Source organism: Misgurnus anguillicaudatus, chromosome 9, assembly GCF_027580225.2.
Source record: "Misgurnus anguillicaudatus chromosome 9, ASM2758022v2, whole genome shotgun sequence".
NCBI lineage: Eukaryota > Metazoa > Chordata > Actinopteri > Cypriniformes > Cobitidae > Misgurnus > Misgurnus anguillicaudatus.
This window is the reverse complement of record NC_073345.2, coordinates 22,286,653-22,312,970: the sequence shown is the minus strand read 5'-3', so window position 1 is coordinate 22,312,970 and position 26,318 is coordinate 22,286,653. Positions and strand designations below refer to the sequence as shown.

General features: G+C 36.8%; 3 protein-coding genes across 8 annotated transcripts in view; 1 reads left to right on the top strand and 2 right to left on the bottom strand.

The window, feature by feature from the left end:
* Positions 1-874: 874 nt before the first annotated feature.
* eri1 (exoribonuclease 1) lies at positions 875-6,668 on the bottom strand. Its single transcript, XM_055180293.2, has 7 exons — positions 6,324-6,668; positions 5,973-6,130; positions 5,663-5,876; positions 3,492-3,575; positions 3,271-3,380; positions 2,704-2,818; positions 875-1,601 (listed from the first exon to the last, which is right to left on the bottom strand). The coding sequence occupies exons 1-7, from the start codon at positions 6,399-6,401 to the stop codon at positions 1,359-1,361; spliced, it is 1,002 nt and encodes a 333-aa protein (XP_055036268.2). The 5' UTR covers positions 6,402-6,668; the 3' UTR covers positions 875-1,358.
* Positions 6,669-7,249: 581 nt separating this feature from the next.
* Positions 7,250-10,635, bottom strand: ppp1r3b (protein phosphatase 1, regulatory subunit 3B). 3 transcript variants are annotated; one of them, XM_055180295.2, is made up of 3 exons: positions 10,475-10,632; positions 10,137-10,393; positions 7,250-8,979 (listed from the first exon to the last, which is right to left on the bottom strand). In XM_055180295.2, exons 2-3 carry the CDS (start codon positions 10,163-10,165, stop codon positions 8,103-8,105), a joined length of 906 nt encoding a protein of 301 aa, XP_055036270.2. In that variant the 5' UTR covers positions 10,166-10,393; positions 10,475-10,632; the 3' UTR covers positions 7,250-8,102. The 3 variants fall into 3 exon arrangements, with proteins under 3 accessions (XP_055036270.2, XP_055036271.2, XP_055036269.2); XM_055180296.2 differs by lacking the exon at positions 10,137-10,393 and having other exon boundaries at positions 10,475-10,635; XM_055180294.2 differs by having other exon boundaries at positions 10,137-10,631.
* A 4,248-nt stretch (positions 10,636-14,883) lies between these two features.
* The window catches only part of tnksa (tankyrase, TRF1-interacting ankyrin-related ADP-ribose polymerase a), a 122,709-nt gene continuing 111,274 nt past the window's right edge, over positions 14,884-26,318 (top strand). For 2 of the 4 annotated variants that reach the window (XM_055180783.2, XM_055180781.2), the window contains exons 1-2: positions 14,884-15,361; positions 17,595-17,819. In XM_055180783.2, coding sequence (XP_055036758.1) covers positions 14,920-15,361; positions 17,595-17,819 — 667 coding nt within the window. In that variant the 5' untranslated portion in view covers positions 14,884-14,919. The remainder of the gene's footprint in view (positions 15,362-17,594; positions 17,820-26,318) is intronic. The other 2 variants (XM_055180784.2, XM_055180782.2) reach the window with 1 other exon arrangement.

Sequence of the window (26,318 nt, the reverse complement as noted above, 5' to 3'; positions counted from 1 at the left end):
GCATTGATATGTACAACAGTGATTCCTACAGGTGAAAATTAAAGTATTCCCCATTTTTTTATCTTATTTTGAGATTAAAAAGAAATAAAATTAAAAGAACTGAGAACGCAAGCCTTGCATAAACAAAGAATGTGATTGGTCGACTGGGTGGTGACGTCGAAATTCCATGCGCGTAATTTATTATAAAGGCAGCGTTTTATGTGATATGCGTGATATTGCTCGTGTGTAGTTTGCTAAGGTTTAGTGTTTAATTAATTGTTGTCCCGATTGTTTTGGGCTAACTAATATAATATAGGACTAATAATAGTACCCAGTGTAAAACGGGCTTTAAAAACATCTAAATTAAAATATAACAATTTCAGATAGGATTGGACTTATGTATATGTGCCATGGCAACCTGTAAAAATACAAAAAAGTTAAATGTAGCAGGATTAATCAAACCATCGTCATGCAAAGCTCGACCTCCCTCCATGATGACTTTGTTTACATTTTACATCACATTGTGTTGTTTGTCGCCATCTATTGGGCATGACGCGCATATGCATTTCCCACCATACAGCAATAGTGTTTCTAATCAAATCTAAATGTTAACAATGGTTGATATCATGTGCCTTGTCTTCATATGTTATACTGTATACCCTTGACAAATTAAGGGACATATGGTGGCCTTCAACATAGGGAACTTTGTGTTCGCCAAATATTGCATAACCATACCCAATCTTTACCTTGACCATGGGAGCAAAGTGCACAAATGAAGCAGTTTTACATCCTACAAAAATGTAGTTTACAAAAAATCAAATCTCAAGAGGCTGCTTATTATTAATGTTAATTTGTAGATGCATCATCATATATCTGCTTTTACAGGGAAATCAAATAAAGACATAAACATTTTGTTTATTGACAATAAAATACAAATTGAGCTTTTAGTTCTCTGTGAATATACAACAGGGAAGAAAATAAATGTGCAATTATTGACCATCTATCAGGCTTGAAAAGGGGAATTATGTCATTTGTTTTGTCCACAACCTCGGCGCACTTCAACTTCCTCCAGAGCAAATTTCAGTATACAGTACATAGTATATAACTCACTGTAAGGGTGAAAGCACAGCACCACTCTCCTGATCCTTGAGCTGCTATGATATGAACTTTTACAGCTAAGATTATTATCACAAATGAAAGCAGTATATTACTGGTCTGCCCCAGTTATGTGGTGTACATAAAGCGGTTTTTACTAAAGCTGAATAATGCACTAGGTTTCAAATCAACATTGAGGTTTGGTCACACATTAACATGTTTTCGAGTTTGGCCACATCTAGAAACTAAAATGCTGTTTTTGGAGAATCCTTTTGATTTTCATTTCAGTCTCTGTTCTTGGGATTTTGAGGTGCTGGTGCTCCTTCAAAAGAGGCAGAAATGGGCACACTCCGTGGTTCCCCAGAATGTAAGCACTCATTGACCCGGAGCTGACAGCCGTCCTTTAGCATGTGAATAGCAATTCTAGCAATGTTGCGGGAGTCATCTAGACCACAGTGGGGACGACCTTCATACTGCATGCCGAGATTCTCCAGCATGCAGATAAGTTTAGTCTGAGTACGAGCAACCTGTAAGAGACCAGTATGAACATTTTAGAATGATCATATAATAGCTTACGACCAAAAAGAAACTACCACAAAATTACTGGGTAATTCTTTTATGTAAAAAAACTACAACAAAAAGTACTAAATTAAAAACAAACCTTAAAGGAATATTTATAATGTTTATGTCTTTTTTGTTCAGTTGAGAAGAATTACTATTTTATTTAATTTTTTTATTTTTTTTAGGAAAACATTCCAGAATGTTTCTCAATTTAATAGATTTTTAACAGTTTACAGTTTTAATGCAGTTCAAAGCACTCTAAACAATTGTAAACGAGAAATAAGGGTCATATCTAGCAAAACGATCGTCATTTTCACCAAGAAAAAGAAAAAACATGCACTTTCAAACCACAACTTCTCATCTTGCACTAGCTGTGTAAAGCACCAGCGTGACCTTACGTAATCACGTCGAAAGGTCACGCATGACGTATGCGAACTACCGCTTCAGTGTTTACAAGTGTGGAGAAAGAAGACCAGTCCCATGTATGTTGAATAATACTAATTAATGTCTTTGTGTCAGTTTATTGTTTACATTGGTCCGCAAATGTGCGTTTCATAAATGTAATGCTTGACCTTTTGAGTGATTACACAATTTGTAAGGTCGTGCTGGCCCTTTACATGGCTAGTGCAAGACGAGAAGTTGTGGTTTAAAAGTGAATTTTTTGCATTTCTTGACGAAAATGACTATTGTTTTGCTAGATAAGACCCTTATGCCTCGTTTGGGATCGTTTAGAGCCCTTTGAAGCTGTGTTGAAATGCAATTTTAAACTGCATTGAAACTGTGAACTGTTGGGGTCCAATAAAGAGAAACAAAAAAAAGACATAAAATTCTTGGATGACATGGGTGTGAGTAAACTATCGGGAATTTTTTTATGAAAGTTAAATATTCCTTTAATATTTTTAGAATATTTTCCATGATCTGCAAGGTGTTTGTAAACTTGTAAAAACTGTGTATGTTTGTACATATTTAATATAAAAACAGGAAAGCTATTTGATTTTGTAAAAAATATTATTCACTTAAATTTTTACAGAATTTAAAACTGTAAAAATATAAAAAACTACCACCAACCTTATAAAAATTTCCATAGGATTTTCTGATATTGATCCATTTTCTAGCAAACTGTGGGTATCTGATGCCACTCAATTTACATTGAGTATAAAGAAATTTTCCCATGTCCCATGACCTACACAGAAGAGGAGTAAGTTATACAACGTAGTATTGACATATTATGGTATTGCACATTATGGGGATGTTTCGCCAAGAAGGGTTTATTCAATTCAATTTATTTATATAGAGCTTTTCACAATTTTTTAATAGTTTTAAAGCAGCTTTACATTAAAAAAGCAGGCGAAAACACAGACAGATCGAAGGACACAAAAGAAGCAGAGGACAGCATATTAAAGAGTAACTAAACCCTAAACCAACTTTTTTTAGTTAATGATCTGTAAAATTTGGCTTTATTAGTGCTGTTCATTGATTGAGTAACTTTTTTGACATTTGGGTATTTCAATGCTACAATATATGGTGTAAAAATGTGTTAAAAGAGTGCTGCCCTCTTCAGGTCCTAAACCCTGTCTGGGAAACTGCACCTATGTGTTATTACAGCCAAGCTTAAAACTGATATTCAATCCTTACCCATCTGTCAAAAACATATATTTATACTTTGTGCCAAGTTCCTTCTCCTGCAGCCAAGAAACTGCTCGCTTAAGAACTGCATGAAATGAACCCGCCTCATCCACCAATTTCTAAAAACAAAATGTGTTAACATTTTCATTTAAAAACAACATACTTAGACTATGTATATATATATCAAAGTAAATATAATTTAATTCAGTAAGCACTCTGTGAAACCTCACCTGTGTGATTCCAGTAAGTTTCACACAAAAATCTGAAAGTTGTGGGTTTACTTCAGGCTTCACATACTCTTGAAATGAATCAACCTGCAACGACAGTAACAGAATAAAAAACACGTTTTTAAAGTGTTTAAAAATTAAAATGCTTTTTTAACATTAAAGAGGACATTTCACAAGACTTTTGTACAGTACAGTAGAGTACATATGTAAAGTTCTAGCACAATATACCCCACAGATAATTTATTATACAACCCCAAATCAGAAAAAGGTGTGACACTGTAGAAATTGTGAGTAAAAAAGGAATGGAATAATTTACAAATCTCATAAACTTATATTTTATTCACAGTAGAATATAGATAACATATCAAATGTTGAAAGTGAGATATTTTGAAATGTCATGCCAAATATTGGCTCATTTTTGATTTCATGAGAGCTACACATTCCAAAAAAAGTTGGGACAGGTAGCAATAAGAGGCCAGAAAATTTAAATGTACATATAAGGAACAGCTGGAGGAGGACCAATGTTTAGGAATAGGAATGTTGTCCCATTCTTGTCTAAAACAGGCTTCTAGTTGCTCAACGGTCTTAGGTCTTCTTTGTCGCATCTTTCTCTTTTTCTACGCAGCCATGATGTTGTAATTGATGCAGTATGTGGTCTGGCATTGTCATGTTGGAAAATGCAAGGTCTTCCCTGAAAGAGACGACATCTGAATGGGATCATATGGATCTAGAACTTGGATAAACCTTTCAGCATTGATGGTGCCTTTCCAGATGTGTAAGCTGCCCATGCCACACGCATTCATGCAACCCCAAACCATCAGAGATGCAGGCTTCTGAAAAGAGCGCTAATAACAACTTGGGATGTCCTTGTCCTCTTTAGTCCGGATGAAATGGCATCCCAGTTTTCCAAAAAGAACTTCAAATTTTGATTTGTTGGATCACAGAACAGTTTTTCACTTTGCCACAGTCCATTTTAAATGAGCCTTGCCCAGGGAAAACGCCTGGGCTTCTGGATCATGTTTAGATATGGCTTCTTTTTTTGACCTATAGAGTTTTAGCTGGCAACGGCGAAAGACACGGTGGATTGGGTTCACTGACAATGTTTTCTGGAAGTATTCCTGAGCCCATGTTGTGATTTCCATTACAGTAGCATTCCTGTATGTGATGCAGTGCCGTCTAAGAGCCCGAAGATCACGGGCATCCAGTATGGCTTTCCAGCTTTGACCCTTACGCACAGAGATTGTTCCAGATTCTCTGAATCTTTGAATGATATTATGCACTGTAGATGATGATAACTTCATACTCTTTGCAATTTTTCTCAGAGAAACTTAGAAAACTTTTTTCGCTGCAGCATTGGGGGAATTGGTGATTCTCTGCCCATCTTGACCTCTGAGAGACAGTGCTATTCTTGACAGGCTTTTTTATACCCAATCATGTTGCCAATTGACCTTATAAGTTGCAAATTGGTCCTTCAATTGTTCCTTATATGTACACTAATATTTTCTGGCCTCTTATTGCTACCTGTCCCAACTTTTTTTGGAATGTGTAGCTCTCATAAAATCCAAAATGAGCTAATATTTGGCATGACATTTCAAAATATCTCACTTTCAACATTTGATATGTTATCTATATTCTACTGTGAATAAAATATAAGTTTATGAGATTTGTAAATTATTCCATGACTTTTTTACTCACAATTTCTAGAGTGTCCCAACTTTTTCTGATTTGGGGTTGTAGCATGTTAAAACTTCCACTTTGTAGGTGTAAGCAAAAATATTCAGTTTTGGGTGTGTACTTTAAAATACAAATGAGCTGATCTCTGCATTAAATGATAATGCAGTAGTTTGATAGCGCAGAATAAGGGGTGGTATCCCCTTCTGACATCACAAGGGGAGACAAATTTCAATAACTTAATTGCAGAGAATGGTTTACTAAACTAAGTTACTGGGTTGATCTTTTTCACATTTTCTAGGTTGATAAAAGCATTGGGAACACAATTTTAGCACTTAAACATGAAAAATGTCAGATTTTCATGATATGTCCCCTTTAAGATGACAGTATTCGGATGAGTCTGTTGATCAAGATAAGATGATCTCATTAAACTACTATCCAGAAACATTACTGTTGCACTGATCAATGTGTTACAACATCTGTATGTTCCCTCACCAACTCACAATCTCCAAGCTGCGTGTGTCAATCAAAACCATGGGGAACTCGATTATTTCGTGGTGATAGTCAGGTGGGTTACTCTCCTCACAAGTTGCCTCGAAGTCCACCACACAGATGAAGTCAAAATATTGATCACCGTTTGCCCCTGCAGCCAAATGCATCAGTTTTTGCTTTTTGTAGTAGTTTTTAAGGCGTTTCTTCAACACATCCTTAACACCCCTGAGAAAAGCAAGAGGTTATGAAATAAGAAACAGCTTTAAACTATACATAACAGTAAAGAGTACATTTATAATACACATAGATCTATTACAGTACCGTGTGTCAAGCTTTAACTCGGCACATTTGGCACGCAGCTCATCTCTGTTCATTCGGTTAATGGTGCCGTTTGCCACTGCGATCTCCTTGTATACCGGATCGCTGAAATCTCCATGATTTTGGGATGAAGGCTCCTGCGCCTCATTTTTATTAGAGGTCTAAAAGAGAGACAATAAAATACTAAGTTGCTTTAGATTTCTCTTAAATTCAATAATAAATGCAAGTGTACAACCCCTTCATAATCATGACGTTGCACGCAGCTCATATAAATAATAGCGGTTTCAGAGCTAAGACGAAATGAACTAACGTACATTAAACACAAAACTAGACTTTTAGTATTACTATACTTACATTAGAGCAACACCGGTCCTCTTGATCTTTTTCAGACGCTGCAGTTTTATTTTTGTCAGACTCCTTCTGAGAATCCATTGAGCTTTGACAGTCTATTTCATTTCAAAAACACATCTGTTATTCGCGCGTCCACACGAGGTGTCTCCCTGAAAGTCGGTCCTTACGGAATATATGACAACACTAAATTTTGTATTTTAACTGGTTGGCTTATTTCGTGGATATATATACATTTTATTTAACACCGATGCAAATAATCAAACTGAAAAGCGATTTTCCTAAATGTGCGCCAAGCACAAACAACTTCCCGTTCGAACGTCTACAGGAAAACGTCATCAAAAGAATTTACAAAATAAAAGGACTTTCCACAATAAAAGCCCCCCTCAGTCTTGAAATTTTAAAATATACTAGTCAACTTTTGAAGTGGATTAAAAAATTTAATCAAAGTTGTCCTAAGATAAGAATGTGTATTGGGGATTGGTTTTAAGACAGTTTTTATAAAAGGTTTTGATCAATTTCAAATGTTGACTAGTGTAGTTGCCGCTGGAAGTCACAAAGATAGAGCATCGAGTATAACAATTAAGGGTGGTTACCCGGATAGGGATAAACCTAAAACAGGACTAGGGATTATCCTAAAACAGGAATAGGGATTAGCCTAAAACAGGACTACGCCTTAGTTTAATTAGGAAATATAACTAGTTTTAACAAACATGCCTTACTTCAAACATTACTATTTGCATTTTGAGGCAAAACAAATGTATGATGTATTTGATATGTTAGTGCAAGTTGTTTTTTAGTTTGGACAGCTCTTACATTTATTTTAGTCTAGGACTGGTCTAATCCCCGTCCAGGAAACCGCATTTTACAGCTTCCAAACAACAAATAATTAAGTTTGTAAATGTTTGTACAGAAAAGACACAAGTCAGAAGTCAACTGCTTCAAACGCTAATACTTTATTTCTATTTTCAACAAATAGGGGAACATTTAAAACATTGCATTAAAATGCACATATTGAATGTACCCAATACCGCCAAAAAAACTTCTTTTCAACAAAGTCTTTAAAGTGGTCCTGAAAACTCCGTGTTCAGGTATAAACATTAAAATGGGTGAAAAGGAATTAAACACTGCAACAAATTAAAGTGCATACATTATCCAGAACAAATTATATATAAATACACATCAACCTAACAGCGAACTAGTATAATCCTGTTGTGTAGACAATTACAGTGAGAATACACCATATCTAATAAAAAACACAGTGACTTTCTTTAGAGTTTTCATAGCATTTAAAAAACATGAAATGTAGCATATTTAACAGCATATATCAATCAAGGTTCATTCAGGAAAAGTCCAATTTCATTGTTTTACATTCATGGAGAAGAAAAAAAAAACGTACCCTTTGCTTAGGTCAATCTCTTTTTGCCTTCAGCTGCCAATTTGGCTTTTCAATAGAAAACAGCACATTCTTTAAACCGAAGGTATATAGTCACAACGTACGGTTTAGAATACATACTGGCCAGTCATTAAGCACAATACCAAGTAAGAAATTAACTATACATTTTTCCAAGGTCCACAGAGAGTAGCAGCAGGACAGAATATATACAAATCTCAAATCGGAAAAAAAACACATCCCTGCAAAACTAACATAAATGCATCATACAAGCATGTAAAAACAAATGCAATTTGCTTCATAATTACATATTTGTATTGCACCATGAACCATATTTTTTAAAAAACATAACTCATTTCATTGCAAATGTAGTCCATTATTGATGACGACTCTTAGTAATATGGACCAATGTCTTCATATCCAGCGTAACTTGGCCAACTGGGAACGATTCCATTTGAACATCGAGGGCTGCCATATCTGTCAAAATTAACGTCCCAGTCACTCACGCCATGCTGCTGCTGGCCATCACTCGTGTCACTCGAACTCTTTTTCATCGTTGACTGAATGATTTTGTAATTCTGTCCTTGGTTGTTGTCCCAGAGTGTGAGTCCATTGACCTCATAGCAGATGGCAAACTCAATGCATTCATGTAGTGGCACTTGATCAGGTAAATTTGCTTTGAACGAAAAAGTATCGCGGTTTGAGCTGGTGTAGGTGTCCTTTACGTACTGGCATTCTACGTCAGTGTAGGTCTTCCAAGTGTCAAACGTAATGCGGAGTTTCACAGACTTTTCGAAGGAAAGGTTTTTGACTTTGACCGTACCCGCTATACATTTCTCCTTAAGCATGCAGTGCTCAAGGCAGACGTGATCGTTTTCAATGCGCTGGCGAAACTTCACGTAATCTGCGGATGGCTGGTCGAAGTCGAGGATTCGTTTGTTCTTTTCTTCTTGAAGAGTGAGCGAAGAGGTTAAAAAATGCTCAATGTCGCTTGGGATTTCTATGGGGTCATCGTATTCGGAGAAGACCTTCACCACTGTCAGATTAAGACCCTTGTGATCCGCAAAAGATACCCGTTTCTTGGCTTTGCCAGGCACTGGGAGGGGTGCGCTGACTCTGCGAGAACTGAAACTAAACTGGTGCAGGCATGGCCGCAAAGGCCTGCTGAATTTCGACGTTCTCTGCTTCAGAAACTCTTCATGGGACAGATAAAGCGGCATGGCCAGTTCGATAGGCATTGTGGATTCGTTGGGAGGGCAGCCACACACACTGAAAATACATGAACAATAACATGAATACATGTTCTTTTTCTTTAAATCATTTTGGTTGTAAGATGATGAAAGGGTGCAAAACATGACCAGTTTAAATGTTACACTTACTACAGTACACTAGTGCTTAAAGGTGCAGTGTGTAAATTTCAGCAGTATCTAGCAGTAAGATTGTGAATTGCTCAGTCCACCATTCACCGAAACGCATGGAGAAGCTACGGTAGCTGCCACAGAACAAACATGTCATTGTCGGAGACAACTTTATAAAAAATGTGTCCGTTAAAGGCTTCTGTAGAAACATGGCGGCACAAAATGGTGACTTCCATGTAAGGGGACCCTCGATGTATGCAGATAAAAACGTCTCATTCTAACGTAATAAAAAACATAACGGTTCATTATGTAAGGTCTTTATATACCACTAATAATATAGTTTTGTATATTATATTGCATTTCTGTCAAGAGATCCTTCTAAAAGTTACACACTGCACCTTTAATATAAATTAAGTTTAAAATATTTAAACGTCACGCACAGCAAGCAGTGATCAATACAAACGGAGGGTTAAATAATTAAATATTACGTAATGGTGCCAGTAAGCAGGTCACACAAGTTTATATTAAGCAAGTCAAAGTTTATCTTAGCTGGAGGCCATATATTGGATTTGGAAAGGCCCGTGAAGCACAAATAAAACTGGGGATATTTGGCACCCCCTAGTGTTCATTATTTAAAATACCTAAATTACATTCAGCACTTTTAAACGACAGAAAATCCTAAAATTTACGACAATTTACTCTATTATGTGAACGAAACAACATGAATAAAATATTGAAGACTAAAGACACGTTGCTTGTAAAAGCAGTCATCTTAAAGATGCACTTTTACTAACTCACATATACAATAACCATTTACATTTAAGCACACATTTTCGCTAAATAATCACTAAAATAAGTAAAAAATTATAAAAGAACAGTGCAGTTTCAATCAGCTTTTCTCAAAAACGTACAATGCGTAAGATACGTAGCATTTTACCATATGCGGTTAGAACAATGAAACATTGTTCCGGCAGCACGAGCAAACAAAAAAGTAGCAAGTATATAACTGTGAATTGTAGCAATACGAATTGGCAAGGTAAGTGAAGAAGCAAATAGTTAAATTCACACCTGTTGGAGCTCATTTGCTGTTGCAGCATTCGCCTGGGTCCAACTCAACACAGCATCACGCCATACCATAATACTATCTTCATCTAAGATTATCCAGCCCGGAATATCGTTGATTTAGCTAAATTTGTTGTGCAAGTTTTCCTTCACACTGTTATATTTACGTTAAACCTGCCCCGAGGATGGCTAGCGTGCACGTCTCTTCCTGGTTTTGTTGTCGTTTTCCTGAGCATGACTACTTTAAAGTACGAGTTTCCTCCCTATGATTAAAAAAACGAATGAGCTCGTGAATGAATTCATCACGTTAAGTGGCTCTCACAGAAGCGTAACTTGTTGCTTACCTGCGTTACGGCATTTAAATGTCTCGTTTAATTAATAAAGGCTTTAGTTAACACGCGTTGAAACCTTCCACCAACATGAGTGTGTGCTGTACTGGGTCACACCGGTGTAGTACCCGGCACCCAAAATGCATTTTTGCCAAAGATCAGCCGGTGTTCACATGGACAACTTGCTTGAACCAATCACAGCAGTCCTAAAGGGCATGCATGCACCCCATGCGGATCGATGGGTGTCACGTGATTGTGGGACTGGGGGTCAGTAGGCCATGCTCGACGAAGTCTCCGCGAAGTTGTAAAAATATCCACCACTTTTTCTCCTGTCAGTCAACATGTACATACATGAACTCAATAACCTGCACTTGCATTCACAGCCACGCTAGATTTGGGATTCTGTAAATGCAAAGGAAAGGTTTTTGCCTTTTATGAATTAGTTAACCTGAGATTAGGCGTAGAGATCTTGCGTATTTGTACTAATTTGCATTCGTGTATTTGTGTTAATTTGCATTCAGGAGTTAAGAATTGTAAAGTGAGTTTCAGGGATGTCAACTTTTCTTAGTAGCTGGAGTGAGCGAGATTCAGGGGGAGGTATATTTAATTCAAATGCATAATAACAGTTAATGATCACCTCATCGTTGCTTTAATATACATGTTAATTTTGCTAATCACTTTTACTTACTAATATAAGCATACATTTTCTGTAAAAAGAAAGAAAGAAAAGCGCCATATAAATAAATGTGAATTAAACTGAATTAAGGGAGTTCATGCTTGGTTAAAGGGCCGTTTCAATCCTTAATCCTGCCGCCTGTGGAGATCGCAGATGCAGGCTGCATACGTCATCAAGCCTGGTTTATTTAAGTTAACTAAGCATTACATTCACAAGTCATAAGCATATTAAAACAATTTACGATTAACTAAGAATAATAGTCAACTTTATAATTGTTAATATTCTGAAATAAGACAGCCTTGATGACGCATGGTGCCTCGAAATGCGACCTCCGGAGGCTGCAGCCATATAAGTGAGAAAATGTACGTTTAAAAAAAAGTAGGTTTTACCAATAAAAGTAATTTTATTTTTTATATTTTAATCTTAAATTTTACTTAAAATAAGAAAATGTAAATGTATACAACTTCATTTATTTAAGAGTTACCAATTTAAGTTTTTTTTTAAGGGCAGCATTTTTTTATAGGCCTATGTATTTTGCAAGCAGATATAACAGCAGCTGGTTACAAGTGGGTCCAAATATTAAAACACAATATTGTTATTATTATATGTGCTGATGGCTGACCGCACACACTTGTTGTCGAACTGCGACTGTATTACCGCTGTTTCAAAATCGTCCAGATATGAATGTATGGAGTTAAGCTATACATCCTGACAGAAAGACAGTCATTTATTTCAGCAGAATGCGAACGTGAGATAGAGCCTCGAAGCATGTCTTGCAACCCTGATTTATAATCTCATCTATATTTAAAAAGATGCCTTTTACCAAAGGTTAGCTGTTCAGTGCTGTTGCAATGGTCGTGGTTCATAAAGGAAACTAAATACCTTTTGGTTTGTAGCCTAACTGATTTCTGTCTGTGTTGGCATGCTGTCTAAGAACTGGTCTGTTTTCAGGGACAGTCGTTCTCAAACTTTTTCAGCTTGCTTGAGGGCTCTTTGTTTAGGGTAAATCCCTGTGTGGCCCACAAAGAAAATTCATGACAAAAAGGGAAAGCAATCTCAAACTTAACTAATTTATTAAACCAAATACATACATTTTACAGTTCTGTTTTTTGGTTGTTTTATTTATGTAATGTTTGATTACATAGAATGTATGATAAATGTATATATTTCATAAAATGTCATAAAACTTTAAACCCCACCCCCAACACTATCTGACAGCCCTTAAAGAGCTACCTATAGAAAGAGGATTGACCAGGTTTTTATGTGTGAACCTCACATATACAGATTTTAAGGTTTTCAAACAAAAATAATATATATTAACTGGATGCTGCAGTTCTATTGCTATCAATGGGGAAAAGGGCAACTTTTAATATGACCGCTCTAGCGACAGAAGTCCTGACTTGCAATAAAAAGAGCCAATTATCAATAGTTAAAGACTGATGATTCTGTGGAGGAGGGGTTCTGTGCAGTGTGTTGTGAAGTACTTGGCACAGCCAGACAGTCTTTACACATGCAAAGTAGCTAGGGAGACCTGAACAAATATTTTTAAGCTTAAAGAACAGTATTTAATGTACAGTTGATGTCAGGTTTAATTTTTGGTTGAAAATATGTTGTTTCATTTTAATTTTAGCCAGCAAGTTTAAAGATACTTTCCTCATTTAAGTTGAAAAAGGACTTGGTCTTAGATGACTGAAATAACTGCTCGGGGGCATTGCAAACATATGCAAACTTCCCCAAAGTGACTATGTTGGTTTTAATGGTATACCAACCTCATCTTGAATGTTAACCCTTAAAGTTCAAATGTAGCCTAATGTGGAGGAACACTGCATTATTAGACAGAAAACCTCATGATATACAACAACTCAAAAAGCTAAACATGCACATATCTTTGTGATTCAAATGATGTAAACTCAAATTAAGATGTAATCAACACCGTTAGGTGTCTTTTTTAACCTTTTCAAATCAATAGATAAGACATATAATGGGGACAAGAAAAGGTCAAATGAATGGCGATATCCAATATCTTTTAAATCATTCTGTACAAATCAAGACAGTTTTATCTGAAATATGCTTTTATTTTTGAATATGCTTTACATGTAAATGTGGTATATAAATCACATTTTTAAGTGTATATATATATATATATATATATATATATATATATACTTAAATACATAAATAGTATGACAAATGGTTTCACTGGAAATATTGTACTTAAAAAATGTATTTATGCTTGTTTACATTATTGACTACTTAAAATAAAAGGTGATTTATGACAACTGTGCGGAAAGCACACCGCAGGGGGTTTGTTACAGTGGCTGTAGGGGTCATTTGTGAAAATCTGTGACTGACAGGGCAAGGTGATGAAACTTGTCAGGAAGATGGAAATGAAGCAGCTGTAGATCGCAAAACACGTGACACATTCTTCATACATTTTTACTTTCTAAAACATAGACGGTTTCACCAGCAACAACATAAGCAAGCGGCTTTCGTGGCCAAATAACAACAGAGTCGCGCCAGAGTAGATTATTTATGTTAACAAGCAAATAAACAACAGGTAAATTACCTTTGTAATAGCTTGAACCATAGCTTAAGTGTATCAATGATACTTTGTATAATGAATGTATACAATGTTAGCAACAGATCTGTCTCTCACTGCATGAACTGAGGAAAATACCTAGCCATGTAAAATTGTTTTGTATGTGATACATTACTATTTTTATCTAAATTGATATTTGATTTTTTTTTAAAGCATCTTATATTTGTAAGACAGATATACCCAAACATCTGAGACACTAAAGGCTTTTAAAGATAACATGGTCAATGCTTTAAATTTGCCCTCATGTTGCAAAATCCTAAAACTGTTTATTTATTTCCTGATTTAAACTCGAATAGCTTTGTGTAAACATTAAAGGTTGACTCTGTATGATAAGAATATCAGGATTCTCACGTAATCAAATTCATTATGTAACAAGGATCAAGCTAACAGATGCTGTTGTAGGCAAAGGACAGCAACCTAAAGGGATAGTTCTCCCAAAAGTGAAAATCCTGTCATCATTTACATAAATGTCTTTGTTCTGTTGAACATGAAGGAAGATATTTTGAGGAATGTTTGTAACCAAACCGATCATAAGCCCCATTCACTTCAATAGTAGGAATATACCATTGATGTGAATGGGGCTCATGAACAGTTTGGTTACAAACATTCCTAAAAATATCTTCATTTGTGTACATTTTTACAGGTTTGTAACAACATGAGAGTGACTACATGAATTTTAATTTTTGGGTGAACTATCCCTTTAATGCAGTTACTGTTTATCTGCCTCCTTCTCAAAACTACAGAAAAATCTTTTTTAAAAACAATGCAATTTTAATAGTTCCCATTACTTATATAAATCATCAGATATTAACCGTTAAATGTGTTTAATTCGTGTATGTAGTTTACAATGTTTTGGGACTTTCTATTGGTACTTAATTGGTTCCCATTCACACTCCACCAATAAGAACCCAACATCTATCTATCTATCTATCTATCTATCTATCTATCTATCTATCTATCTATCTATCTATCTATCTATCTATCTATCTATCTATCTATCTATCTATCTATCTATCTATCTATCTATCTATCTATCTATCTATCTATCTATCTATCTATCTATCTATCTATCTATCAAACTATCCTTTTCAATCTTGAGCTTTTGTAACCGGAAGTTGAACCGTGACACTTCCCGGAAGTTCTCCCCGACTATTTTTCCTGCCAGAGGGGGATCTGTGTGCGAAAATGGCGACGTCTCGTCGCACTTCCCAGCAGCAGCAACAACAACAACAAAACTTATCACCCCCGAGACCGGGGTCCAGTCCGCTTACTCCTCCAGACTCTCCCCCTGATACCGGCGGATCCGCTGCTGGTGGGGAGCCCGAGAACATCGGGGATCCGGAGATCACTCCAGAAATCCCCGCTCCGCTCTTAAGCACCAGCAGCAGCAGTTCCAGTAGCACTAGCTCATCTACCACCGGCGGGGGCAGTAGTGCGGGCTCCACTCCCGACTCCGGTAGTGCCAGTCCTGGAGGCAGCGGCTGCGGGACGAGTGGGGCTTTTAGGGAGCTTTTTGAGGCCTGCAGAAATGGGGACGTGGTTCGGGTCAAGAGACTGGTGGATTCGGTTAATGTAAACGCGAAAGATATGGCCGGGCGAAAGTCCACCCCACTTCACTTCGCAGCAGGTAAGTTAAATACAAATGTATGTTTGCGAACATTGCCGAACTGGAAAGCAGCCAGGCAGACGGTTGACTTAAAGGTCTCTGGGTAAAAACAACAACTCGGGCGCTAAATAAAGGTTTAAAGAAAACTGGGACAAGGGGTATATGGTAGAAATTGGCCAGTAGGACAAATATGTAACAGCTAGTTGAAAGTTAACCACGCTGTGAGCTGTATATGCCTGCTTTTATTTTGTAAGTTTGGGAGAATAAAGTTTAGCACGCAGATCGGATAAACAACAGTAGATGCATATGGTCAAAAAGGCATTAAAGTTACTGTTTGTACTCAAATGTCCAAAATGAGTGTGTACTTTGGTTAACATTTATAGTACTGACTTGATAAACTGAAACTGGAAGCGTCAGTCCCTGGAAAACCCTCGACCTGTCAATGAAAGCTTTTTAACATCGCATTATTGCTTTATCTTTAAATATTTATTACATTTAATGTAAAATATTTATGTTATATTTTATATAACACATTTTTTAAATACCTTTTTTGAATGGAGCGGTATTTCATTTTTATAAAATATTTTTTAATGATAGCCTATAGGTGGAATATTATTATTGTAAGATAAGTAACCGAGGAGGATCCTATAATAATCAATATATATTGTTTTTCTAGTTATACTAATTTTTTTAAATATTTAATCAGCTAAAAAGAATTTTTTTTTAGAAGTGTAAAAAAATCTTTGTGTCGTGATCAAGAACAACTGGTGATACATTAACTAATTAATTAATTTTGTTGGGCTGTCAAAAGATTAATTGCGACTAACCGCAAACAAAATAAACGTTTTTTTTGCATAATTTATGTAAGTGTATTGTGTGTAATTATTTTATATATACACACATCTTAATGTTTGTATTTAAAGGCGGGGTGTGTGATTTTGAAAAAAAAAACACTTTGGAAAAGGGAGTCGGGCTGACTACCAAAACACACTTGTAGCCAATCAGCAGTAAGGGGCGTGTCTACTTATCGACATCGTTGCCTGGGTTGCATATGTGTGGGGCGGGTTTATCAAATGAAGGTCGAGATTCTATTGGGGTGGGGGCGTGTTTGTTTAGGTGATTTCAAATGTCAACATTGGCTTTCAGAGATCATGGACCTCGCTTTTAAGAAACATTTACATGTATATTTATATATGTTTATATATTTTATATCATTAATATAAATCAAAAATATACCTAAATAACATTTTTTTAAATTCATACATATACACATAATATATACACAGTACACACACACACATTATGCATCACAAACTTTTATTTTGTTTGTCGCGATTAATCTTTTGACAGCCCTACTATTTTCCTATTATTAATTGTATGTAGTCTGTATTAAGGTGTTTAAGCATATTTTATAAACATGCTCAAGGAAAAGACATTTCTGGTGTGTATCTTGAGACAAATCAATGGCACTGGCTTGTTTTAAGATCTGTCAGTGCAAGTTATTTTCAGTTGTGACAGCTCAAACATGTGTTTTAGTCTAGGACTTGCCTTAAGCCGCGTCTGTGAAACTGAAACGGTGGGTAAATGATGTTTCTTGTAGATAATGGATATGTATTTTAAACAAGGCTGTTTAAAGCCAAAACATGTTGGCTAGTGATATATTTATAAGGATGTAAGGCAGATCGATTAAAGGTTTTAAACATTTACTTAAAACAGTGGTTCTCAAACTTTTCGGCATGCAACCCCCCCTTTTTTTAAGGTGCATCCCTTTGTGCCCCCTAATAAAATTCTTAACATAAAACAATCTCAAACTTACAATGTGAATTAAATAAAACATATTTAATGATACCACTGATTTAAAACAATGCAAGTGTACTTTTTTGTTTTTATTTGTTTGTCTATGAGTTACCTCTCATATTTCCAATGGGCACCGATCGCGCATATTTAATTTTATACTTCAATAGCACATACACAGTTTTGGCATTCTTTTTGAAATTCATTGTTTCTGTTTAGGGCTTTAATATATTTAATTTATTTACTAAAATAACCTTTGTACACACATTCTACTAAAATGTCCACTAGTCAATTCTTTCTGTTGAAACAGGTTTTGCTTATCATGGCTAAAGTCAAAGATAAGATCTGACTGTTAATGGAAAGAAAACACAGAAAATTATTTTCTTCTTGGGAGTGACTGATATGATTGTTGTAAAGAGATAAAAAAGCGATGGCTCCTAAATAATTTTTTATATTGCAGGGTTTGGAAGGAAAGATGTGGTGGAGCATCTCTTGAATACGGGCGCAAACGTGCACGCGCGAGATGATGGTGGTTTGATTCCGTTGCACAACGCCTGTTCCTTCGGTCACGCCGAGGTTGTCAGTTTGCTGCTTTGTCAGGGGGCCGATCCCAACGCCCGAGACAACTGGAATTACACTCCGCTCCATGAAGCTGCCATCAAGGGAAAAATAGACGTTTGCATCGGTGAGTTCCACTTTTTTGAATTATAGGCTACATGGGTAATGTTTTGTTCAGCTACATTGATTGACAAGCCTTTTAGTCCAAAAAGTTTGCCCGTGTAATTTCAAAAATGTTTTCCAGAGTTAAAGGTGTTGGTTGGTTGGTGAATATGCCTCAGCTCTGTAGATTGAAAAGACGAATAGTTGGATCTTGCCTTAGTGAATTCTGAAGATGTATGACTTTAATTTTTCCTGTGTTTTGCCCGAGGAGCGGTTTTCAATAAGGGTTAATCATATGGCATTCTTCTTGATTAGCTGCGGTGACTGACGCTATTACACAGTGCTCAGCCATTAATCAGATCTTTACTGCTTGGTATTCATGAGAAATTTAACGTGGCATTACAGGGGTGAAAAAGGCCGACAGCATAGCGATGAAATGTCGTAAAACGCTCAACCCTGCCTTTGAAATCACATACTATCCATCCTAAATATTATTTAAAATTAGAATTAGTATATTCCAAATCATAACCTGTGCTTGTTAGGTACCTTGAATAAATAAACACTTCTTAATGTATGTTCTGTGTGTAGTATGAATCAAATCCGGTCATACTACTTTCGCCATGTTGTAATTGTCATGTGACCTACCAGATTCGGTTGCATCACGTCATCTCCATTCACAAATCCTCTCCCATGGTCTCATGGGATAGTAAAATTTCCATATACTGCACACTTTAGAATCCAGCCAGAAGTAGGTCATCCGGGTACTTTCGACTACTCTTTATTAGTAGCCTACTGTGAATTCAGACATGCTTCTTTTGTCACATACCAATTTTCGCTTACTATATTGTAGAAAAGTATTTAGTTTTGGTTTTAAGTACCTTTTAAAGGTTCAGTGTGTAAATTTATGTGGCATCTAGTGGTGAGGTTGCGCATTGCAACCAAGGGCATAGTCCATTGCTCACCCCTCACTTTTGAAACCCATAGAGAGGCTACGTTGGCCACCACGGGACAAACATGTCATCGTCGGAGACAACTTAGTAAAAAAAGTTTGTCCATTAAGTGCTTCTGTAGAAACATGGCAGTGCAAAATGGCGACTTTCATGTAAGGGGACCACCGATGTATGTAGATAAAAACAGCTCATTCTAAGAAAATAAAAACATAACGGTTTATAAAGAAAGGTCTTTATACACCCCTGATCCTATAGTTTTGTATATTATTTTGCATTTCTGTAAAGAGATTCTTCTAAAAATTACACACTGCACCTTTAAGTATCCAGATGATCCACTATTTCTGGTGAAAATTCTTAGTGCAGATCCATGCACACAGTTTGCATATAGGCAACAACAGTCAGTGTGTAGTATATGTAGGCGAATTGGGACGCAGCATTGTTCCATATTCCTGCGTTATGGCTTACGGATCATGAAATAATCTGCTTCCTCTTTATCCTTGTCTGTATTTACTATTTGGGCCATGGATAATCCCATTTTTTTTTTTTTTTAAATGAAAAGGATATTTTAAGTTGTCTTAGAGAGACATTTTTTTCTTCTAAAATCTCCATGTGCTCCATAAGTAGTCTACTGTCTTATAGAGAGTGCCTACTCTCTGCATTTTAGCATAATCTAATTAAAGTGGTGAAAAATTGAATTTAAAAACTTGAAGATTAGAATTATCTACACAATCTCAGGGCAAATTCAAAGGCCTAAGGACAAAATTTCACATCTTTTAATCTGAGAAAGATTGAATTATGTCTTCTTCTCTGCCTTATCTTTTTACATTTTCCGAAAAAGAAATTAGTTTGAACTCATTTTAGGGCGCTGGTTGAGTCATTCTTTGCGGAAGTCGCCTCGGGTGTGCGAAACTTCAGCTGTCACTGCAAAACATTCTGATACACGCAGCATAAATACAGTACATGCGGGTGCGTGTCACAGCATCCCAAAAGACCCAAGATAACAGAGGTGTGTTTGACATCACGCATGCTGCACAGGCTGATCATTTTATGAAATCAAATAAATTTAATTAAATAAAATTAAAATTGCCTTTGATTGACCTGAGATTAACATAAATTTAGTTTTATCTGCATTCAAAACAAGTTGTGGTGTATGAAACTAAGACTGAATAACATCAAAAGCTGTTTGAAGCTAGAGGCACGCTTGCTGTTTTGAAGGTGCACCACAATACCTGAGAGTATCACCTGCGTAAAAATGAACACATTGAATATCATAATCGATACTGTTTATGTAGATAGTAAATAAAAGAGGTCCCAATACAGACCCTTGAGGAACACCTTTAACAATCTCCAGTAGTCCTGAATTTTTCCCTCCAGCCTGAACACATTGAGTTCTATTGCATAGATTTAAAAGCATATTAAGAGCAGTCTCGCTCTTGTGTTGCATTAATGTCATACGCCAATTGATCTGCTCAGCGCACGTGATGTCAAATGCACTTAATAAACGATAAACTTTTTTCCATTTTTCTTTAAAACAATCACATCTTTTAATGGCGTAAGCGTACACCCTAAAGCTGTGTTGATACAGGTAAGATTGAGTTGCAACTATTCAGTCTTTGTTCTCTTTATCAATTGCGTTAAAGCGCACTTAGCAACCAATTAAAGGTCTCGATTGTTACCGTCATCTCTGGTTTACGCCCCAAATTGTTCTTAATCCTTTGCTTGGTTAGGCTTTGATTCAGTAACTGAAAGGCCGTAAACATTTGGCTTTACTAGGATGTTTGGACATGCCCTAACCTGAAGTTCTGTTTAATGGATTTTTAACTTCAGACAGAAAATATTGACACTTGGAAATACTGCATAGTTCAATCACTTTATTCTAACATATTAAATAACATATTAAATAGATAGTTTTAATAAAAAAATGTGGTTACCCAAACTTGTAAAATGGCAGGTGGTGCAACTGTCCAAACAAATAAACAGATTAACACAACTATTAAAATGTGTGTTCAATATATACAACATACAGTAAGTGCTGCCGAGTAATGAAAAGAGATCAGATTGATATCCATTTTGCCAAGACACATTTATGTGTTTTAAAACTTTGACTTTTTAAAATCTTGGTTTGTATACCTTAAAACCGGTAACCTCCCCAAGGAATGAGACAGGCGAAAGCTTTCCAACCAGCTCGCATGTTTTGCAGCCGTATATTTTCAAACACAGAGGAGAACCCTATCTTTGAATTTTATTTTAATCGTACGCTGTTGATTGACTTAAACATTTATTCCACTTTGTATAAATACTGAGATGTGTATTGTATTTCACCAGCTATCCCAAAATTACTGGGATGAGAATTTCAGTCAATATCGCCCAGCCATATATGATATGATGTAATGTATATGATGTGATATGGTAGGTTTTCTTGGCATTTAATAATTTTAAGTAAGCCAATGCTACCCCCCCCCCTTTTTACATTTTAATGGTGATGTGTTTTAGTCTAAGCTGTGAGAACTACACACCTTACTGCAGCTAAAAGGTTTTTTGCATATGTTTATTTGGAGAACAGTGTAGATTGACAGGATAGGGAAAGCATGGCAAAATAACCATAGCAACGCACTTGTTGTTGTCTATCTGGCTAATCCAATCACATGATTTCATCTTAATGTTTTGGTTGAGCCGACTAGCCAATAAGTTAATAATTCAGATGATGATACAAAATTTTCTGTGAATTAAAGATCCATCATAATGCCAAGTGAATTTTAATGGAGTATATAAGGTCTGATTTATAATGCAATTTTTTTTACCAAATTACTAAAATAGTAAACTGCATATGATTGTTTTTGTCTCTGTAGTTTATTTCATAAATAGTAGAAGTGTCGGCTCTTCAATTTTTTCACACCCAAACAGGTGCAGTGACCTCTGCTCTTTGATCATAATGAATAAATAATCAGCATTCCCTCTGCTAATGAAGGTTCCTGCTGCTCTCCAGTCATTTATTTTGTGCCCGTCTCCAAGCTGCAGGAGGGCATTTCATTTTAGAGGTTGTTTGCCGTCATTCTCGTCTTTATAGGGAATAGAATGTTTTTTTTAATAATTTCTCTCACCTTCATCTCAGATGTATGTCTTCCTTTCCGCAGCTGAACACAATTGAATAGTTTTGTTAAAATGTGGTCATGTTATTTTATTTAGGAGCCAACATGGCAAAAAGCGCATCCATTCATCAGTAAAGTAATCCAATGACTCCAGTGGGTTAATATGTCTTCTAACATGCAAAGGTAAATTATGGCAACACATTGATATTGTCAAATCTTATTGGGTTCATTTGTGTCTAATGATGAAACACCATATGACAACCAGTCACTAGAAATGTAAGAACCAGTGAGATTTCCCGTTGTCAACATGCCGGCATATGTGAACTCCCTGCACTGTTGATCCCAGAAACTTGCACTCCCAGAGAGCATTCTGTGTGAACCGAGGAGCAACCTTCCGATCTCTCTGATGAAGCCAATACGGAAGTGACTTAAACTCAAAATCTCCAAAGGGGAGTCAATTCCCATAGACCTCAATGTTAAAATGCTCAACTTTACAGTAGAAAATAATGCTTACAGCCTGGTACACAAAGTGGATTTGGTCTTTATAGCTAATTTTGCCCTTCATGACAACTGTGAGGGGGTGAATTTCCAAACTCATCCGTTTAAATAATATTAAAGGAATAGTCTACTCATTTTCAATATTAAACTATGTTATTACCTTAACTAAGAATTGTTGATACATCCCTCTATCATCTGTGTGCGTGCACGTAAGCGCTGACTTCGACTCGGCGCAGTAACACCCACCCTCTCCCATTATGAGAGGGAGAAGGGGAGCGGACTTTTCAGGCGAGTCGACATACTCCCAAAAGTGCTATTACGCCATAAAATATAGTTCCTCTTTTAAATCCGCTTAGAAAAGCGCTACGTTTTATTTTGTACCACCAAACTTGCTCGTATAACTACTCGTCTTAAATAGGAAAAACGTTGATGTGTTTGGTCACTTCTAACTTTATCTCTAAATGGTACTATTGAATGAATGGAGCTAAGCTAAATGCTATCGAAGTGTCGCAGCGCGCTCCAGCGCTTACGTGCACGCACACAGATGATAGAGGGATGTATCAACAATTCTTAGTTAAGGTAATAACACAGTTTAATATTGAAAATGAGTAGACTATTTCTTTAGGCCTTAAAGTTTTTCATAATTAAGGGCGTGGCCACTTGAGTGAGGGGTGAACTGCCACTGCTGTGGTTTCAACAACCAGCCACCTCTGCTTCACCCATGTCTCGCCTCTTTACCTATTTTTCGGTAATCCGTGAGTGATGCGCGGTGGCCCACAACCAATATGGCGATGTAGGCACCGCCTACTGTTGGCTTCAAAAAAGCTCTTCACAAACCTATGGGTGACATCACACACACTCCATATTTTTATAGTCTATGGGGTGAATGTCCTGAAACTGATTCTGGGATCGCTACTGTGAAGGGGACCTAGTAACATTGTCGTAACTAGGGATTAGGGGTGGCACGGTTCACAAAACCCTCGGTTCGTATCACGGTTTTATGATCACGGTTCTCGGTTCAGTACGGTTCTTGTTGTTATTTTTTTCTTTTAATTTTTAACACTCCAGAAATGTATTATCTTATTAATGTATTAATTGTCCATAATTTAGGATACAGTATTAAAAAAGTTATATCATGTAATCATGCACCAACTGAATTTGACTTTAAGCACATTATTGGGACCATCTCTGAGGAAAGCCAGGTGAGATTTTGATACAGCAAGAGGAAAGACATTGATGATTTCAACATGCTTTTCATTTATTTGGCAAAAAAGAGAATGTGTATTGCCATCTACATGAACTTATTTGCCTTTTTGGCACACAAAGATAACTTGCATTTATCAAAATGCTAACTTCAGTGTAGCTCTTAGATTTGTCACTGAGAGGCTGCTTAAATACTGCAGAGAGTATATGTGGAGGAGAGAGAAACATAACGTTTACATCTGTAATATTTAAATCCATCTCTTTTGTCCACTTTTGACTACTAATGTCCTGATTACTTTGAGGGGCAATTTATGAAATAAGAACGAGCAACTTTCACACGCTAGCAAAATGAAACTACGCGGATATCAGCCGCTTTAGTTTTATCAATGAAAGGCTAAAAATAGCACTGAATACGAAAAGATGTAAAACAGTGTTCAGTACCTCAGATTAGATAAATGGTCGGAGAGAAGGCATTCTCCTGTGGCTGTTCGAACACATTCAACCCATAGACTGCAGTTCTATCTACTGTTTTATTTCCGCTGTCATCATATGTAACATAAAATAAAAAAAAATTCCACACACCAAACTTATACGACGCTGGCGCATCCTCCAACTCCGGGCAGACTTCCTTTTCTCTCCCACTTGCCATTTCTACACATCAGTCACCTCTTCTTTCGCGCGAAAGGGAAACGCGCTATCTGATGTCACATACAGGGCATGAGGTTACATTGCGCATGCCATGAACTGTCGAACCGTGTGGCGCATATGCGCTCCAAACCGAGACAAGCGAACCGAACGGTTGGAATTGTTTCATGAACCGTGCCACCCCTACTAGGGATGCACCGAATATTTGGCCACCGCCATTTTTTTTGCTGAAAATGGCCCAAAAGAGCATTTTTTTTCGGTTTTTGGCCGAAAGACTTTTGTCACCAAAACAATACAGCTGAAATGTTGTGATGACGCAAACAGAAACCGTGACCTGCACGTGGTTGTCTGAAGCAACATATCTGCGGTGTGGACGTATTTAACTGTAAAAAGGCGGCGGCGCTAAAGTGAGCAGCTTTCTGTATGCACAGATGCACATGCAGCTAAATGTGTCCGGTCCAGTTCCAGTCAGACGTGATTATCACTATGCTCTTCAAAGATCAGAACTCTTGATGTGTAGTGTTGAGCTAATGTGTCTCATACTGAAGTCCATTAAAATACATTTGGCGAATAAAGCACTGAAAAACAACGTAGCGTTTTTATGTTTAACGACTGTTTATGCTGCGCTGTTTGGAATTCGTTTTGTAACAATCCACGGACACATTCTCTGTGTATTTTTTTCCGTAATCTATGTGTGAAAAGGTGTTTGTTTCCAATTATGCACAACGTATTGATATTTTAAGCTCCATAAAGCTTAAAATATGAATAGTTTTCTCCTACAAATGTTTTGCTTCCGAAGACATTTATTATCCCTCTGGAGTCATTTGTATGATGGATGTATTTAGTTTATAAAGCTTTGGCATTTTGAGCCCCATATAAGAAGATAACATGTTGACAGCATTTTAATGTTATTCTTTGTATTCAACTGAGTAAATTATGAGAGGAAATTTCATTTGCCGGTTGGTTAACTATTTCTTCAAAGATGAATGACGATAATGGCTTCATTATGTTATCATATTTTTTTATTTCTCCACCTTAATCTGAACTCCTTCACCAGATGAACAAGTTTGATCTCTGGAATTGTTAAATATCTATGTGACACACATGCTATTTTCCAAAACCTTGAGCCGTAATTGTCCTGCCTCTTATCCCACCGTGTTTTGCCGCATTATTGCTCACAATTCCAGTCTTGAATTTGTGTGCGTATGCAAACCTCACAAGTGCATTCTTTAGTTCCCATTTGGGTTTATCAAACGGCAAACAATTTCATTTGGCACTACTGGGCATTTTCACTGTTGTCTAAATATGTTCGAAATTTAATGAGCACTGGATTGCCACTAGCTTAGAGATGACTGCCTCTGATATTTGTGTTTATCCAGACCTCTGTGAATGCTGGGGTAGCAGCAGGGATACGTGTATGGTTATGCATTAACCCGAGCACCCATATTCTCTCTTGGGCTCTTAGTTAATCGTTTTTCTCGACTTTCGACCATAATTACTTTTCGGCACTAATCACACTTCAACCGCCAATTATGTCGCACATGGCTGTTGTTGTTTGTTTAGGCGGTCCCTTAGTCCAGTTGTAGGTCTCGGCACCTCTGTTTGCGGTTTTGTGCCTTTCAATATGTATTCAAAGCATGGAGCGTCACTTTGGTCATTTCACAGATAAAAGTATGGGCGGGTTGTTTGTCAATGTATTCATATATATAGATAGAAAATGTCACCTTTTAAAAGTTATGTCCTTTAAAGCACTTCTGCTATATCCATACAGATCAGACAGATTCAGTCAGATATCATTGGTCATTGTGTTGCATCCTCCCTACCTGTCGCCTAATGGATGTGCAAGCTTTCATAAGTACAGCATCACATTTTAATCACGCTATCACATTTCTGACACGTCCAGCCCTTGATGCCCACAACCCCCACCTCTCCAAACCCTTTCTGCCCGATGGCACCTCAGCACTCAAGTCCTGTATGACACCAGCGTATGCAAATGTGATGCCTGGAGGTCCTTTAGTGCATATTAATTTGCCTGTGAGGTTTGAGGGTAGATTTATCTTTGAGCTAACCCTTTTTTCCAAGCTCCTGTTGTTCGTCATCAAACTCTGAGTCTTCCTTGATGCTGTGGTGTATTTCACA